This window comes from Mastomys coucha, chromosome X (genome assembly GCF_008632895.1).
Source record: "Mastomys coucha isolate ucsf_1 chromosome X, UCSF_Mcou_1, whole genome shotgun sequence".
NCBI lineage: Eukaryota > Metazoa > Chordata > Mammalia > Rodentia > Muridae > Mastomys > Mastomys coucha.
Window position 1 is genome coordinate 157,994,412 of NC_045030.1, and position 19,246 is coordinate 158,013,657.

Genomic DNA, 19,246 nt, shown 5'->3' on the forward strand with positions numbered 1-19,246 from the left:
ATCCACTGCATGCATTGCCACATTATTTTTGTTTTTATTTTCTCCTCTTCCTCCTCCTCCTTTTAGACAGGCTCTCTTTCTGTAGCACTAGCTATCTTAAACTTGCTATGTAGACTATGTAGACCAGGGGCTGGCCATGAACTCACGAAGATCTACTGCATCTGCATCTGCCTCTTGAGTGCAGCAATTAAAGGTGTACACCAAGAACCATATTATCTTTAAATGAAGCCTGCTTGTATCACACAACAGTTTTAAACACCAATGCTTTCAAACTCTTAAAGTTATTGTCATGTTTACATAGGTCATTCAACATTTCTAATACTTTGTTCTCATTTTATTGTAGATGTATTAGTTACTTTTCTGATTGTGGTAGTAAAATAAGCTAACAAAAGATCTTAATAATGGAGGAAGGGATTAGTTTGTCTTATAGTTCAAGACAGAGTGTAATATGGTATTAAAGGCTCAGCAGAGAGATAAATGCTGCTGTGCCATTTGCTTTCTCCAAGCTATTCAGCCTAGGTAGGACCCTAACCGTGGAATGATGCTGCTCACATTTGGGTGGATTTTTCTGACTCATTTAACCCAGTCTAGAAACTCCTTCATACAGTATGTCTAGAGCCTCATTCCTTAGGTGATTCTAGCCCCTATGAATCTGACAATATTAACAGTCATAATGTTTCCCCCAAAGCAATTCTTGTCCCCCATATTTTTAATATGGTCATGCCAAATGCAGATGGGGTTCATGTATGATCCTTGTTTTTTGAGGTAACAATATTCATTGTCAAGAACGCATGCACTGAATGCAAACAGCATGGCTGATGCTTCAGAGCTTCAGAGACATGGCCTAAAGCTGCTAGGCTGAGGGAGGAATCACTGAATAGCCACAGCATAACAGAAGCCAATGTTCTCCCTACTGAAGGACGTCATATTTTCTCCCGTGGCAAACCATGACCAAGATCTGCTCTTGCATGAATGTAGGAATGTATTCTTTTCTTTAGAAGATCTCATAACACAACAAATACACTACTGGTCACATAAATGAACTGACTTAACTGGTAAAGAATGTGTACCAGGTTTTAACTTTTGTTTACTGATTTTGCTATCCCATTCCCACTTACCATTGCTATATCTTGAAAGCTTCTAGCTTTCTCAAGAACTGCAAGAATAACTCAATGAATATCTTTGAATTTATTGCCCTAATTCACTGTGCCTTTTGTCATGGTTGCTTCTCCTAATGTATTTTGTAAATGTTTGCAGACATATGTATCTGAATACTGTATATGTGACTCTGTATATGCACATGTCTCTATGGGAAACAATACATTAGTACATTAGTAGGAAGTTTTCTCCTTCCTCAATGTGGTTCCCCGAGATTGAACTCAGGTCATCAAGCTTGGTAGCAATAACCTTTTACTAGCTGAACCATCTCACATATCTAAACGGGAATCAACAAATATCAATTTCTAAGGTAAATGCTATAGTGTAGGTTTTTGGGGGGGTTCAGTGTTAAAGCTAAGAGCCAATGATGATCAAAATATAAAAAATAATGTAAGCAAGATGGGCTGTTGTTTGTTGTTAAGATCCTGCATTACTGTCCAACGTCGAGTCAAATTTGCATCCCCAATTGACCAGATTCTAGGTTGTTGCCCTAGAGGGAGGGAATTCATCAGTCTTTTTTAATGTGTGAGCAGGGTAGCTGACACATTTCCTCCTTGGCCTCAAAATCCCATGTGACTCTGGCCCAGTACTCTCTCATTCCTTTCCCAAGAACACAGAGATTCTTTCCCAGACCACAGTGCAGTGATGATAGGGCAGAGGTGAGACATGATCCATTCCAGCGCAGGCAGCATGCAGATTTACACTTCCACAAATGGGCCACTGATGTCTGCACTGGGAAAAGTGCTGGGTGGTTGGTTCTGGATCAACCTTGACTAAGAAGTATCCCTATCCTCCCACCGCCACTTTTTCTGTGTGTCTTTCTCTTGTCACCCCGTCTCTCTGTCCCCGTACCCCTTCATCGCAGCTTCAATCCCAGCTTATGTGTACTGTTGTTTGATTTTCGAGATAGGGTTTTGTTATGAAATCCTGGCCTTGTGCTTACTAAATAGCCTAGGCTGACCTTCTACCTCAGTCGCTTGAAACCTAAGACTCCAGGGGTGAGCCACCATACTTGTCCATTGGAAGTGACTTTCAAGGATCCCCAAATCCTCAGAGCTAAATGGGATACTAATCTGTAACTGAGGTGTGATTTGGTCATCTAAGTGAGGGTGGGGCACGGACACAGGCTCCTGTGAATAATGCCACTTGGAACGTGTGTGGCCCTGCCATCTGCTGTATGCTACAGTGGTTTTGTTGTCGTTACTACCCTACCTGGACCAATTTCACTGAACACAAACACATAAACACATACACACACACACACACACACACACATACTCACACTGATGGGTACAGTAGGGCTTACTATTGCTGTGTTCTGGGTTATGGTCAAGCATCTTATTTTTTCCCTATAATATAGCTCATACACACCCAAGCATAGTGCAGTTTTTTTAAAAATTAGTTCTTAAAATGCATGCAGTTCTCCTCTAGGGAAACTATTATCAAGCAGTTTAAAAAGTCCAGCTCCCATCTTATTTGCTAGCAGTGCTCCACACAATAAATACAATGAAAACATTTATGCTGATGAATTCCTTCCCAAGTATTAGTGTAACAACCTGGAAATGTCCTTTACTGCCATTTTGAAACTTAAGATTTGACTGTGGAGAAATCGTGTCTTATTCAAACTGAATGCAATGTAAATAAGCTGGAATGTGAAGATGTTAGTAGGCACGAATGGCAATAATATCCAGCTGCCCCACAATGGCCCTCTGTTTAAATCCCTCCCAGCCCTTCTACGTTGGAAGTAAATTTCTTACTTTCCGCCAAGTTATGTTTATGGCTCTGCATGTCTCTCCTGGTACAGTACTGACGGATTTGCATGCCTTCTCAGTAAATTCTGCAAACAGAGACAGTAAGCAATTTAGTTGAGCTTATCCCAATTTTAAATGAGTAGCCTCTCTTTAAAATTAAAATTTCTACTGAGAAAATTATAGATTCACATGCAGCTTCAAGAAATAATAAAACAAGGTCTCGTGCACTTCGCTTCCCTCAATGGGGACCTCTTTGCAACAGTACAGTAAAATGACATAACTGGAAGTTAACTTTTCCTGCGATGGGGAGATAGATGGTTCAGTGAGTAATGTGGTTGCCATACAAGCATGAGGATCTGAGTTCAGATCCCCAGATCACATGTAAATTCTATGAAGGTATTGAGACTTGCTTGAAATCCCAGTGTTTGACAGAGCAAGCTGGCTATGAAGACTAGCTGAGTCTTTGAACTCTGGGGTTAATTGAGAGACTCTGAAGCAATATGTAAGGTAGAGAGCAATTGAGAAAGACACCTGACATCAACCTCTGGCTTCCATATGCACATGTACACACATGCATTTACTCACACAAGTGAACATATACATGCATCCCAAACACACACATGTGTGCTGGGGGAAAAAAATCTGATTTTTTTTCAGAATTTCCCAAATGTATTTGCATCCAGTCATGTGTGTGTGTATCTTTGGTTTCATATCATTTATCACATGTGTAAGAACATATTTTTAAAACATTATGTTTAAGTTTTTAACTTGAGATGTGTGTGTGTGTGTGTGTGTGTGTTTGTCTAGGTGTGGGTATGTGAACATGAGTGACAAGGGAGACCAGAACATGGTATTGGATCTCCTGGAGCTAGAGTTGTGTTACAGCTCTGATGGGAAAGGTTAGTCAGGAACCGAAGAATACCACATAGTCATACCACACAACAAACCTCACAAAAAAAGAAAAGATTTATGGAGAAAGGCACAAGAGGGTGGCTGTCTCTGCTCAGGAGAGAAGCAGTGGGAAACTAAGCCGGTTTCTCAAGGGAAGAGTTTTCCAGGGTGGGGATTGGTGGGATTTTGAGCTCAGGGATTGGTGGGTTTTCAAGCCCAGGGATTGGTGGGTTTTGGTAAGTTTTCAAACCCAGAAGTGGGCTCTGTTTACCCAATAAAAGTTATAGGCAGTTGTGAGCTGTATGATATAGGTGCAGTAAGTGCTCTTTAGGGCTGAGGCATCTCTCTAGCCCTGTAAGAACTTAATCTTGAATCATTATTTCCATTCTTAGGAATCTCTTCTCTAGAGAGACTTACCAGTACAGCCAAAGCAATGTGTGTAGAGACACTGATTACAATATTGATCTAGTAGTCCAAGAAATGGCAACATCCTGCTAGCATCTTGGTTAACAAGGAAATGCTTTCTTTTGTTTTACTATGTTTTTTATTTTGTGTAGCCTTGGTGGTCCTATATTTCATGCTGTAGAGCAAGCTAGCCTCAAACTCAAAGAGAGCCTCCTGCTTCTGCCTCTAGAGTGCTAGGATTAAAAGTGTGCATCTCCACTGCCCGGTGCAAGGAAATGCTTTTGGCACAATGTGAAATGCAGTTGAGAATAAAGAAATTGGTATAGCTATATGTGGGACAATAGAAAGTGGTCCAGACTAAGTGTAAAAACTATCAGACAGGATGTTAATATAATTATACTGGAGCAAGACTGTGCACGGGTAAGTGTATATGTATGTACAAAGGAATGCATTAAAATGATGAAAGATGCCACAAGGTGTTTCAAAGCACACCTGTATAATCTTAGCACTCTGGAGATGGAGGCAGGTTTGCAACAAGTTTGAGGCTAGCCTGGCTATATAGTGAGCTCAAGGCCACGCTCCCAGTCATATTCGATCTGAACAAGAGCAAGCAAGCAAGCACACCTGCAAGCACAAAGTGGATACAAAATAGTTACTAAATGTTTCAATTGAGAAGCCAACCATCTCAAACAGAAGCCAATCCACAGCATTTGGGAGCGAGCTGGTGCTGGAGAGCAGCTCAAAGGCTTCTGAGGATAAGGCATTCTCCTCAACCTGCCAAGAGATGAAAAGTAGGAGTCTTTCCTGAGTACATCAAGAGGAGCATGAGGTTTCTTGCTACAGGGGAGTGTCATGGATGGTGAACAGATAGGATGGGGGTGGGGTTGGGGCAGGAAAAGCAGTGGCTGCTGAGACCAGGAGGCTCTGCTCACACCAGGCTCCTTTTAAACCCATGGATGGTGGCAACACCAGTGATTGCCTGAAACCAGCACCCGGGAGTTCAGTGGAAAATGGAAAAAGTCACCCGTACTGAAACCTTAACACTCATGGAGGCAGACTGAGGGTACCTTATCGAAGCAGTAGCTTTCATAAAGAAAGATAGCAGCTCCCTTTCACACCTGTGGTGTCCCTGTCGTGAATTTTTCTCCCTGCAACCATTCAGCATTCATTCGTAAGTTAAATCCAAATGTGTGCAAGGAGGGTAAAATAGGGCATGGCATGAACTTGCAGTGCTCCCACCCCCAATTGGAAAACGAGTTCTTTCTATCCCTCTCCCACCTCTACCCCTTGCATTTTTTTTTTGTAACATACAGACACATTTTTCCATAAGACACTCCCAGCAAAATTGAAAACACATGTGCAGATGGCCAGGCTGGGCTGTGCATGTTTGTGAGCGAGCAAGCAGTTTCTCTGAGCTGCTGCAAAAGCAACTTCTTCAGCTCCTGGATGCTGGGACTTGTGTGAGTAGTCCCTAAAGTAGCAAACAGATCTCTGCCGCTGTAACAACATCTCCCTCCTATACAACCACCCAGCTGCCTCCATTCTCCAAAAGTTACAAAGTGTGGATTTCCTTCCTGATAAACTCTAAGGCTTGCTCCCTGATTGGTCTCAGTGTAGAAAAGGACGTGACATCAGCAATTTTTCAGACCTAAGACCCGGGGGGACTGTTGTGTACTTTGGCCTGTCTCCACCTTGCTAGGTGGAGTGTGTGGTGTGTGGTGTGTGGTGTGTGTGTGTGTATGTGTCTGTCTGCAAGGGAATCTGTTTGACCACAGGTAGTACTCACATTACCCTGCCTGTGCTGATCTCTGCTGCAGGCTGCCTGGACCAAGACTTGTGCAGTTCAACCAACCACAGAACTGGAATTTCCCAGGGGCACCAGGAGCATGACATTCGAGTTCTCCTGAACAACTGAAGTGGAACCTTAAGAGTTTGCTCGCCTAAGAAGATACCATGGATGGTGGACACTGGGGCAGGAGTGGTCAGCCAGGATGCTCTCCTCACCTGAGATTTCTTTCAAACCCATTGATGGGGGGTGAGTCATAGAAGATGGGAAATCAGAGTGCTGGGGAGGGTGGTTAATGTGCCCAAGAGAGAGAAGAGAGCTGGGCTACATCAGTGGGTCTTTCTGTGGAGTGTCCATACGGCAGCTCCTAGACAGATCTCCACAGCTTGTTAGTCTTCATCCTTTATGTGATTATTCAAAAGAAAAAAATACCTTTATCTGTAGAGTCATAAAGGCGAGACAAATTTATTATCACAGAACATTTTCTAGTGGTGAAAACTTTTGCTCCAAGGAGTCACTCACTCTTTTGTGGGTCAGGTTTATTACTTATTAAATAAGAGGTTTAAGAGTTACTTATAAGTAGCTGTGTTTTGGTCTCCTGTGTAGCCCAGGTTGTCCATAAACTCATTATTCTCCTGTCTCAGCCTCTGAAGTGCTAAGATTTCAGGTGTGTGTGTGTGTGTGTGTGTGTGTGTGTGTGTGTGTATGCATATGTGTGTGCACTACTTCGTCTTATAGGAACTTTGTAATTGCTAAAAATTCTCATTAAAAGTTCCCTTAGACATTTCATATACAGTGAAGCTGGGTTTCTCAAGGATATTGGCTGGTTGATTGACTTTAGAAATGAGACTTTTAAAACGCTGCAAAGATTTCCTGCAGGTATGTGTTGCCATTGGCTGATGCATTGGCTAATACAGACTCTCCCACATTCGCTCACTGTCCCTCTCCTATAAACATTCAGCAGGTTCCAGACAAGGAATCCTGGGCCTACCTCTTTAAGGAGACAGCATCACACTCAGAACACGGGTAGGCTGCACACAACACTTTTCTATTAGAAGGACAATAAACAGGTTTCAGAGTCCTCTAGGACTTAATAATGTCTTTCCCAACAGGTTTGTGAAAGAAAAACCACAGAAAGTAGACAATGGGAAATGCTTTCCTTCTCTGAATGAGGAGACAGGCCACCACATTCTTTTGTTTGTTCATTTTTTGTTGTTGTTGTTGTTGTTGTTGTTTTCGAGACAGGGTTTCTCTGTGTAGCCCTGGCTGTCCTAGAACTCACTCTGTAGACCAGGCTGGCCTCAAACTCAGAAATCCTCCGGCCTCTGCTTCCCAAGTGCTGGGATTAAAGGCGTGCACCACCACCGCCCAGCTGTTCATTTGTTTTTTAATGTACCCAAACTTCAGATATGACAGAGAAAGGGTTTTAATTCCCAAGGAAAGAGAAATTGGATTGTGCCATTTGATTCAATATTGGGGCAAACTGATAGAAAGCATCTTATTTTTATTTTTTTATTTTTGTAAAAGAAAACATTTATTTGGGAACTTATGTACAGTTTCAAAGGATGAATCCATGAGCATCCATGGTAGGAAGCATGGCAGCAGGCAGGCAGGGATGTCACTGGAGCAGGAGCTGAGAGATTACATGTTGATACAGAGAGAAAGCATCTTAAATTGTGAAGTTTTTTTTTTTTTTTTTTTAAAAAAAACCCCAAATTAGGTTAGACAGAAGAGCCAGATAAGAGGGAAGCTGGAAGGAGAGCTGGCTTAGTGCAGTGGGGGGTGGGGGTACAGAGTTTTCTTTCTCTCACTCTATTATATGTACATGTTCATGTGAGTGTGTGCACAAAAGGGTCTGTATGCATATGTATGTAGATATCTGAAGGTCAGATGTCAATGTTGTGTGTCATCTGTAATCTCTCTCCACCTTACTTTTTTTGAGGCAGGGTCTCTCACTGAAGTTGGAACTTGCTGATTCAGTAACTATGATTGGTTAGAGAACTCCAGGGATCCTCCCTGAAACCATCTCCCTAGCGCTGGTATTATAGACACATTGGTACGGTTTTTCTTTTAACGGGATACTGTGGATCTGAACTTGTGTCCTCTTGCCTATGTGGCAAGCTGGTGATATGGGGCTGAGGGTTGAAGTGAATACAGGTTGAGTGTGAGAAGCCTCAGAATGTTCTGCAGAAGGCTTGTGGTTGAAAGTAAGTGAATGGAGAAATTTTCCAACGGCCAAGAATTGGCATGTGGGGTCAGTAAGTTGGATCAAAAAAATAGGAAGGGATTTTTGATGTTACTATTCCAAGGGACCTAAAGGGATAGCAATTTTTAAAATTTTTTTAAAAGAAGATTTATTTATTTATATGAGTACACCGTTGCTGTTGTCAGGCACACCAGAAAAGAGCATGGGATCCCATTACAGATGGTTTTGAGCCACCATGTGGTTGTTGGGAATTGAACTCAGGACTTCAGGAAGAGCAGTCTGTGCTGTTAACTGCTGAGCCATCTCTCCAGTTCCAAGCAGTTTTCAAACTGGATAGATGCCTGGACACTTGGACATCCCTGCTTGCTTACATTCTCCTTCCCTGACCCAGAAGGACCATCTTCTCCCCATTTCCACACCCAGTATAGCCAACCACTGCTCCCAGGCAACCCTCCCAGGTTTTTCCCTGTTCTCAAGATGACTGTTTTGCTCTCTGCTTTGCTCCAGTTCTTCTCAGCTTAGGGTGGGGGTGGGAACCCTCTGCGGTAGCTGGTTACATTTGTTTATGCTTCTGAGTCCTTGACCTTGGTGAAGTGTGGAATGTGGAACATTCAGAATGTTGTTTCCAAGTTGGCTCTAAGACACTCAGCTCAGTTAAAGGTATCCTTTGGCACATGGACAAATCAGAGGCAAGCATAGAGCTGGCTATGGTTCATTCTTTTTCTCTCTCCTCCTCTCCAGAAGAGAGAAAAGGATGGAAAGATGGAGAGCCAACTCTTCACAGAGATTTATTTAATGCTTGACTCTTCTGTCACAGGAATGGGGAAAGAGTAGCATTCCTCCACAGAAAGTACTTAGTACTTAGTAATTGAATTATACTTCCCAAATGATACTTTGAAATCCTAACTAGCCTTTGCACTTCAAAAGAAGACTACCATTGGGAATTTGAGTGGGTGCAAATATAATCACTAAACAGAAGCCTCCCTGGCATGGCTTGAATCCTTAATCCCACAAGGTTGGTGTTTCAGTAAGAAAAGGAGAGGGAACATTCAGAGAGGATGCTATGCAGCAAGAGTCAGAGATTAGAGCACAGGATCTACGAACCAAGGAAAGCCAAGGATGGGCATCAAGTGTGAGAAGCTAGAGGAGGTGAAGAAGCATCCCTTCCTAGAGACTTTGGAAAGGGCATGGCCTTGCTGAAGCTTTCAGGCTTCTGTTAGTCTAATAGCCTTGACAACTGCAAGAGAATTCATTCCAGTTGTAGTATGCAAATTGGAACAAAGTGAGGTAGTTTGTTACAACATTCTAAGAAACTCATTCTCTCTACTTGTAGACACTTCACAAAATGCATCGAAGGGTAAATTCTACCAATCACCTATTTATTAGTGCCTACCCTTAAGTTTTAAAAAAGTTGTTTTACATTTGTTCCTTTTGTATGCATGCGGGTATGTGCCTGTAGTGGTCAGAGGACAATTTGTGTGAGTAGGTTTTGTCCTTCCACCTTGTACATCCTGGGGATGGAGTTCAGGCTATCAGGCTTGGTGGTGAGTACCTTCACCTGCTGAGCCATCTCTCTAACACAAGTTCACAAGTTGGTTTATGTTTGGTTGTTTGCCTGAAAGCTCATATCTCCAGAGATAATTCTTTCTTTCCAAAATTGAGTCCACCCTATTAGAAAAAAAAAATCACATTTAAGCAGAAAGCAGGCAAGAGTGGGCATTGAAAGGAAATAGTTTGTGTCTTCTGATGGGGTCCTTTTAGATATTGCGTCAGTTTGGCAGAGGATGCTTTCTGAAGGAGTCTTATCTCTATAAATGAGAGAGGTGGAGATGTGAAATTATGGAGACCTGACAGGAAGAGGGTACAGAGAGGGGAAGAGGAGGAGAGGGGAGGGGAGGGAGGGAGGAGCTGGATAACAGATGGAGAGACAGGACCATTTTTTCAAGAGGTCTCACGCTCCGTCCACCCTCCCCATATCAGGATTCTTCCCCAATATTAGAGTACTGGTTCATGCCCCTGAATGAATCTTTGCCACATCCCAGATACTCCAGTCTCTTCAGAGTAACTTCCCCCTCCCACTTTCGACCTTGCAAAATGTTTCCTAAAATGGATTTATGCTACTGTCTCACATTTACTAGGGTTCTTGGAACTTTCTTAATAGCTCTTTTCAGAATGGAGCAATTAGTGCACTTTAAATCTCTCCTGAAATAATGGAAGTCTTAGAAATTGTTCCAGAAAGTATAATAAAAATGAAACAGCAACCTTCCTAATGTGCCACAGGCTTGATAGAGATACTTTCCTTTTAAAGGGCAAGTTTAATGACACTTATTGGAGCACTTGTGGAATAGATGTGTCATGAGAGGTCCATCCCCTAGTTTACCCATAAGCTACAATGGTTGATCGATGGCATTACCTCATTTGGCATCTCTTTTGTTTTTGTCAGTAAAACCAAATATAGACCATGGATGAAAAAATACTATGAATGAATATTCAGACCATGCCAAGGGTGTGTTCAATTTGTTTCTTATAATGACTTTAGGATTTCAAAGACTCTGGTGGGGTTGATGAAAAAGGGGTATTGTGGCCTTGGATCTCTCTGTCATGTCATGGATAGTCTCCTACCATGAGCATCATCCATGATCTGACAGGAAAATAGGTCTCATTTTCTGCTTGTTCTGCTTTTTCCAGCTGGCAGTTGTCAGGAATCATGTGAGGTTGCCTTAGGATGTAACTGGCCATATACTGAGCTTATAGCATATTGCCTACTCCAGGCATGTGCCCCAGAAATGCCTGGAGCAGTGTGTTCTAGGTCTTTCCTCTGTTGGCTGTTGCAAGGAGCAAGTCTTAGTTCAGTGTTTATAGAGCAAAAGGATGTATGGATTATTTCTACATTGCAAAATTATGATGTTTGCGCCTCCCCCTTGTTTCTTCCATCTCTCTCTCTCCATTCTATCTTGCATGCACAATCTGTGCTGTGTCAACACTAGAAATGTGTCAATGTGTTAATATTACCAGTATCAACATTTAGGTTTTTACATATTCCATTGCTCTGAGATTTGCTGAGAGTAGAGTCCTTATATAAGGTTAACAAAGGTTTAGGCTTAGGACCTATGTTTTCCTTCAGGTCAGGAGCATGGGATTAACAAATGTCATACCAAGATGGTTTTGGAGTTAGAAGGGGAAGCCTTGTATATTGTTGATGGATATATATGCTGAGGCGGACACTTTGGAAAGTATTCCCTAGAGGCTAAACATATCATATAGAAGTCCCATTCTTTTGTGGGTAGGCACAAATAATTTAAAATCCAGATCTATTCCCAAATGTGGAAAGAATGTTTGTAGCAGCATTTTGCTAACCCTAAAGTGGAAACCACACAAATTGTCCTCACCCAATAAACGGTTCACTAAAATGTAATCGATCCATACGATGGATATTTGACTAAAGATGTCGTGAAGTGCTAATACATACTACGAAGTGGATGCAGCTTGGAGCAGTGCATCGTAGAGTTTCACTTAGATGAATTGTCCAGAATAGGCAAATTTGTAAAGACAAAAAACAGATCAATGGTTGTCGAGCTAGCACAGGTGCTGATGTGGAGTGAATCTTAATGGCCATGAGATTTCTTCACAGGGTAATGAAAATGGTCTGAGACTGATTGTGGTGTTGGCTGTATAAGTCTGTATTTATAAGGCAAAGCATCGGGTTGTATCCTTCCAGTGGGCAGATCTTAATGGGAGTTGTAGTGCAATGAAGATGTTCACTAGCAATCTAGAGATGGATATTAATATTGTCAGCCTTTTATTATGTTCCTGAATCACTCTCTACTTCTAAAAGACACAGAGTGTCTCTGCTCTGTAAATGCTGAATTCTGCATGATTTCAAAGCATCAAATAGACTTGGTTTTGATCTTGGGAGAAGCATTATTCTGTATTTGCTGTAACAAAGAAAAATGTTTCCTTGATGAATAAGTAGGAGCCAGTTTTTGGTGTTCCTTTAATAATATTGTTGCAATACTTTAATGACATCTGAACAGAGTTGTAATTTGGGCCCAAAATTACCTTCCTGGGCTGTTTAGCCTGTCAAGTAGTATAATCATTACTATACAGCATTACTAGTACAGCATTAAAGATGCGGAGGATTTTGACAACTGTATTTCTTAGCAGCTGAGTACTTAGAAGCAAAAAAAAGAGCTAATAATCTCACACTCAGAGGGCAATTGGCATCCAGTTGTACATGTACCAAAAACTGATGTTCAAGACCTTCCTCAAATTTTGTCTTTTCTTGCTCAAGATTTTGTATAAATGGTGTCCTCCATCATCGGTACCTGAAGAGTGGTATTGCATGTATTTTTTTTAAATTCTAATTCAGAAGCCAATCTCTCTACATTTATAATCTGAATTTAAGACTTTCCAGATAGAAGCACCAGTGTTTGCCTCAAGAGAATTAGGAACCACTGTGAAGGCTGTGAGGAGGACACTGGTCATGTACCAAGCCCAAGATATTTTGAGCCAGGAAAAGCCATTTCCCTTAAGGTGTTTCGTCTACAGACCTTAGTGACCCCAGTAAGAAAGCACTGGATGGGCTGCATGTAGGCAGCCCACACAGCATCCTTTCATGTACTAAATGCTTAATGAGTTCATCTGCAAGGACTGTAATTTGCTCACTGGGACAGATTTTCCAGGGCACTGATGGCTCCAGGTGGCAGGCAGTTTCAGCTAACATGCGTTAGGTACAAAGTGTTCTTGTCTTTTCATGGCCTTTCAGTTTGCAAGGCATTTGCAACTACCCTTGCTCTCAGGCTCTCTCAGCCTTTAACAGTTCTTATAGTGCTCATGCAAGGAACAAGTAGCATCAGACAGCTGCACCTTGCTTGCATATCATGTGCTTATCAAAGAAAGGCAGAGCTGGAATTGATTCAGACTCAGGCAAACCTCCCCCGTTGTAGCATCCTGCATCTGTTTGTTCTGGAAATCAGATGCAGCTTGAGATGAGGAACAAATCTGGTCTATGCTGAATTCAATTATATCTACACTTAATAACAAGGCCAGAGGAAAGCTTAATGTGTTGGATAGGGTTTACAGGCTTCTCTCCTGAAAATTTGTATTCCTCTTAGATGGTGTACACTACATTTGCTCTTTTAAATGAAATGCTTATGGGATGTGATCAAGACACTGTTTAGTGTCACGACAAGATAATAATAGTAGCTAATATGTATTGAGCCATGGGTAAGTATATTTCTGTCTTTACCCAAAATGAAACTGAGAGTTGCAATTTGTTCACTGGGCCACTGTTGAGGTCAACTGGGTCTGAATTTGGAATGTGCTTTTAACCACATTTGCACACTGGCTAGAGGGGTGGGCCACAAAAAATGCCACGATTTCAAGGTTAGACTGAATTCTGATTTGGGTTTAATATTGGGACAGAAGGTAACCTATAAATAGATACAGTTCTGTTTAGATTTTATTACAAGCCTAATGGTGTGTGTAATTATATGATTGCTACTATTAGTGCATGCTACTGTTTGCTGAGATGCCAAAGTTTGTGTTTCATGGAGGAAGCAAGACTGGCAATCACAGCTAAGTTTGCTAATGCTGGTACTTGGCAAAACTCTCATACAGACTACATGGACCATTTGCCTTTGAGACCAGTGTGAAAATGGAAGTTCAGCCATCTCCTTGTCATTTCAACCTGCCTCTTTAAAATATTAATTTAAATCAGATTTGTTTCTGGAGGATGCATAAAAACAAACATTATATACATTTATGAGATACTCTTAATGGCTTGTTACATGTACTATGGAAGTCACTTACAGATATGCCTCCTCAAATACTGATTGTTTCCTAATGCTAAAAATATCAAAGATCTTGTACATTTTTGAAATGTGTATCAGAAAGTTCCTATTTATAATTACCTTAGGGAGGAGTAGTGGACCGCCACATCTTGCTCCTCTATAAAAATAGTGACTTAGTATTCACCAATCAACCTTTCCTATCTCTCCCCTCATCCTAATCTCCCAGCCTATGGTGACTACTGATCTCTTCTTCCTTTTCTGCATAAGAGGTAGACTGTGTTATACTGTTTTTCTGTGCTTGGTTGACTTTACTCAACATGTTTTCCAGTCTGCCTCTTTGGTCCTTCCTTTGGGTGCTGGATGAACCTCTCAGTCTAAGTGTCTTAGCATGATATAACTCATTTCTCCCTTTCCTTGCAGATGTGGTGTCTGACTGGTCTCCTCTTCATGATGCTGCAATCCATGGACATCTGCTGATCCTGAGGGACCTTATTAGCCAGGTAGCTCTAAAAATAATAGTAACAGTATTAAGCATATCCCCTTGCTTAACCAGACTGATAAAAGAGAAATCACAGAATGATAGTAAGATAGACATTTCCTCTAAGCAAAATCAGCAAAATGAAGTGAATCTCATTGTAATAATAACCATCTTCTCCATTGTAGGCTGTCATAATGTCAGTGTCTTTTTGAAAACCTAAGTGCACAGTAGGAAACAAGCTAAATACTTGTTCAGTGGATTACCAGCAAGTGGTAATTCACACTGTTTTGGTTTTCTATACAAACCATGCTCTTACATTTATCAGGGGGAGATGGTTTATTTAGTAAAGTGTTGGCTGTACAAGGCTAAGAACCTGAGTAGAAATCCCAGAATGCACATAAAAACAACAAATAAATAAAGTGGGCATAGTGACACATGTCTGTAACAGTGACACTCAGAGGACAGAGATGAGTAGATCCCAGGAGCTGCAGTCTAACTAGTTGATGAGTGTTAGGGTCAATAAGAGATCCTGAATCAAAAGATAAGGTGGTGAGCAAAAGTGAAAGATCCCTATTGTCTATCTCTAGGCTCTGTGTGCACACAAGATACACACATGTGTCTATACAGAAGCACATACAGACTTGCAACACATAAGCAAAGTTTATATAAAATAGGGATCTACAGCTGCAGTAATTTTGTCTCTTGGGATAATTGCTAGAACCACTTTCAGTTGTCATACAAGAGTGGTGCTAATGTATCTAGTAGGTGGAAACCACTGGTCGCGTTAAGTGTCCTACAGTGCATAGGACTGCTTGTGTCAAGAATTAGGCAGCTCTAAATGTCAGCAGCTCAAGGACTAAAGACTCCTAATGTAAAATAAATGCTTGAAAATGTCTTTTAAATATGTAGTCTTAGAATTTCAGTAACATTTTCAGTTTGGTCAAATCCCCAGTTGCCTACGACTCTCAACAGTTTGATTTTAGTTTTCTTCACCTTAGGTGTAATTTGCCTGTATGCTCTGATTTTTGTTGGTTTTAAATTATTAGAATACTATGCAAAGACACCATTTAAAAAGTGTTTTACATCCTAACAAAGGCTTTGTTTGAAAACTTCTGTTCTCTAAAATATTATTCTCTCTCTCTCTCTCTCTCTCTCTCTCTCTCTCTCTCTCTCTCTGTGTGTGTGTGTGTGTGTGTGTGTGTGTGTGTGTGTGTGTGTGTCATGCATGCTTGTGTGTAGCTAGGGGTGGAACCCAGGACCTTTTACAGAAAAAAAAATATCTCAGTCTGTTGCAATCCTGCAAAATCTATGGACTCATTACTAAAGAAAGATTTAAATTCATAAAATACAAATCATGGAAAACCTATCAAAATATTGAAACAAATGTGTGATGTAATAACATATGGACTTTTAGATTCATTTGTTAAAGTTTGAGCTGTGGTTTTGAAACTGCCATGATTTCTAAGCAGGGTGAGACTTTCTTAATGATTATGATTCACTGAAGATGTCTGTGATTGCTATGGATCACAATGCTATTAATAACAGGACACAGAAAAGCAGTGAAAGATAGATGTGAGCTCAGAAAACATCTTAACTTCATGGACCTATTTAAAAGAACAAATTAATCTATAAGAAGCTTATTATCAAAGAAAAATTTATGCTACCCCAAGCCACTGTGTTAAGGTACTTTTGGAAGCAGCAGCCTATTATATATTCTATCACATAACTCTATTTAAAAGAAGTTAATTTACTCAGGTTAAAAGAATATTTGAGCTATTTGGATAGTACAAAAAATGGTCATGGAAGCTTTTATGTGTCACTTGTTTTTTTTTTCTGTTTTATTTTATTTGATATGTATGGGTATGTTACCTACACGTATGTTTGTGTATCGTGTGTGTGCAGTGCCTGAGGAGGACAGAAGAAAGTGTTGGGTTCCTTGGAACTAGAGTTAGAGACAGTTTTGAGCCACCATGTTGGTGCTGCAAATTGAACTCTGGTCCTCTGGAAGGGCAGAAAGTGCTCTTCACTAGGGAGCCATCTCTACAGCCCTGTGTATCAATTGTTAAAAGGAATGATGTTAGTTTATATTTGATATACATGTATTTACTGACTATCAGCTTACAACCGGGTCTTTATCTAAATTCTATCGAGTCAGTTAAGTGAGTTGTCGTGTTTGGACATCAATCTCTGCCTTTATAAAATGAAACTTCCAATACTCACCTTTATTAGTCCACCTCCAAACTCAGGAGCAAACGCTCATCCCAATATTCAGTGGCAGGATACAATAAGCATGATTTCTTGCTAATGAATGTTTGAGTCAGTTGACATAAGGTTGACTTGGCTGGGCTCAGCTCTAAGCTGCGGCACACATGTCTCTCATCCTTCTTTGACCTCTGGCTGCCTGAGGGTTTTTCTTTGCTTGGCAAAAGGCTGTTGCATAGCAGGGCATGCTGAGGCATCCAAGGACAGAATGCTTCTAATCTCGGCATATGTCACATCTGCTAACATTGAATTGGGTAAATCAAATCACATGTCCAAGTCCAAAGGCAAGCCATCAAGGAAGAACACATTCTGTTAACTCTCACAGCAGTGAAAGTAGATGCATGAATCTGACCAACATGTTGACTAAAAGTGGCAAACACATGTACAGAACATACGATTTCTGGGTCTGTTAATGAAATGATAAACACATGAGAGAAAACTGAATGTCTAGCGGTAGCCATTGGTACCAGAGGTGGGAGTAATCTGGAAAGTACCTGACTTCTTTCTTTAACTGTATAGTGGTTACACAGTTACATTTCCTTTATGGTAATTCACTGAGGTGACACAATCTGTGAGTTGTATAACTTATCAATTCTACTTCAATTTAAAAACTGTTAAAAAAAAAAAAACAACAATGGTGGTTTGTGAAGTCAGCAGAAAGTAATTAAGCTGCCATAGATATAACAGTGAACTTTTAATTTAGTGGCTTTTCCTGCAGATTTTGTCTTAGAATTCCCATAGGGTACTGTTTGGGGATGAGCCTTTAAACTTGCTGACTCATCACTGGGCCTGGTAATGGGAATCCTGTAACTTAAAATACTCTGGAGCAGAGGTAGGAGGACTATAAAATCAAGGCCAGCATAGCTTCCAGACTATGTTGAAGCCCAGTCTGTGCAACTCAGCCCTTATCTCACATTTTTAAAGAGGGCAAGAGTTGTGTGGGAGATGGCTCAGTGGTTCAAAAGTACTTACAGCCCAAGCAGAAGGGCTAGAGATGGCATCCCAGAACCCATTTACATGCCAGGTACGGATGTGGCCTACCTGTAATTCCAGCCTGACAAGCAGAGTCGAGATCCCTTGAGCAAGCCAGCTAGCAAAACTAGTCATATCAGCAAGCTCTGGCTATCACTGATTCACTCCCCTCCAATGAATAAGGAGGAGGAAGGATTGAGGCTCCTTCAGGACATAGACCTTTGGCCTCTACAAGTAAGTGCACCTACATGCACATCTATCCACACATGTCCACTCACACCTATGCAAACATGCATACACACACAAACCACCACCACCACCACCACAATAGCAACATCAGCACAAATGTGAAAATGGAAATAAGAAACAAAAAAGAAGAGAAAAAGGGATTCAGCTATAGCTCAGTGATGGACCTCTTGCCTAGCGAATGACAGGGCTGAGGCTCAATCCTGTAAATTACAGCAATAAACCAACCAATCAACCTTCCAGCTGAATTGAGTTTCCCTTTGTTATGTTGCCATCACGCAGCCTGGCTACTGGGACTTTTTGAAAGCTTCCTATATGAGTCCTCCATGTAGTCAAAACCAAGCAGCTACTCAGTAAATTCTTACCCTGAGCAATTAGGGAAGAGTAGCGTTTTATCCCTGAGAAAATTGAATAAGCCTACTTGCCTGTTTAAAGTTTTCTGTTGCTGTGATAAAATACAATCACAAAAGGCAACTTGGGGAGGAAAAGGTTTGTTTCAATGTACACTTTCAGGCAGTAGTTTATCAGTGAGGAAATTCAGGGCAGGAACCAGGAAGCAAGAACTGATGCACAGGCAAAGGAGGAAGGTTCCTTACTGGCTGCTACTACTGACTCACTCAGCCTGCTTTCTTAGAGCACTCTGGACCACCTGCTAAGACTGGCACAGCCTACAGTGGGCCTCACCCTCCCACATTGATCATCAATCAAGAAAAATGCAATAAGGCTTGTCCACAGGTTAATCTGGTGGGGGCATTTTCTTTTAAAGTTGAGGTTTCCTCTTCTGAAACGACTTTAGCTGTTGTCAAGTTGATTTAAAATTAGCCAGCACAAATACCTACTGGGATCTTTAAAGGGCCAGTAAAAGATCAGGACAGAAACAAGGACAATCACTTGCATATAGGAGTTGGCAACTGGCTGAAGGCTAAATGGGAAAGAAGAAGAAATTCCAGATAGGAATGGCCCACCAGTTACTCAGTGTTAAACTTTTGCATCCACCATTTTCTAGTCTTCATAAAAATCTTACCAGGCAGGTGTAATTGTAGCCATTTTACCTATGAGCATATTAAAGCTTAGGGATAAGTCACTGACTGCTAGTCATACTGCTTACTAGTTCCTGATGCTGGTACTGGTATTTGAACTTGGGAACCACTCTGCCATCAACTCTAGGGATCAAGCATGATTTTAATGCCACTAAGAGAACTAGGATTGAGAAGGCTTTTTTCTCTCCTCTCCTCTCCTCTCCTCTCCTCTCCTCTCCTCTCCTCCTCCTCCTCCCTTCCGTTCCCTTCCATTCCCTTC

General features: G+C 41.2%; 2 protein-coding genes across 2 annotated transcripts in view; both read left to right on the forward strand.

The window, feature by feature from the left end:
* Asb11 (ankyrin repeat and SOCS box containing 11) overlaps positions 1–6,073 on the forward strand; it is a 68,462-nt gene extending 62,389 nt beyond the window's left edge. Inside the window, exon 8 of the mRNA XM_031370951.1 lies at positions 6,023–6,073. The gene's annotated coding sequence lies outside the window, so the exon portion shown is untranslated. The remainder of the gene's footprint in view (positions 1–6,022) is intronic.
* Asb9 (ankyrin repeat and SOCS box containing 9) overlaps positions 6,024–19,246 on the forward strand; it is a 27,381-nt gene continuing 14,158 nt past the window's right edge. Inside the window, exons 1-2 of the mRNA XM_031370976.1 lie at positions 6,024–6,240; positions 14,410–14,489. Coding sequence (XP_031226836.1) covers positions 6,159–6,240; positions 14,410–14,489 — 162 coding nt within the window. The 5' untranslated portion in view covers positions 6,024–6,158. The remainder of the gene's footprint in view (positions 6,241–14,409; positions 14,490–19,246) is intronic.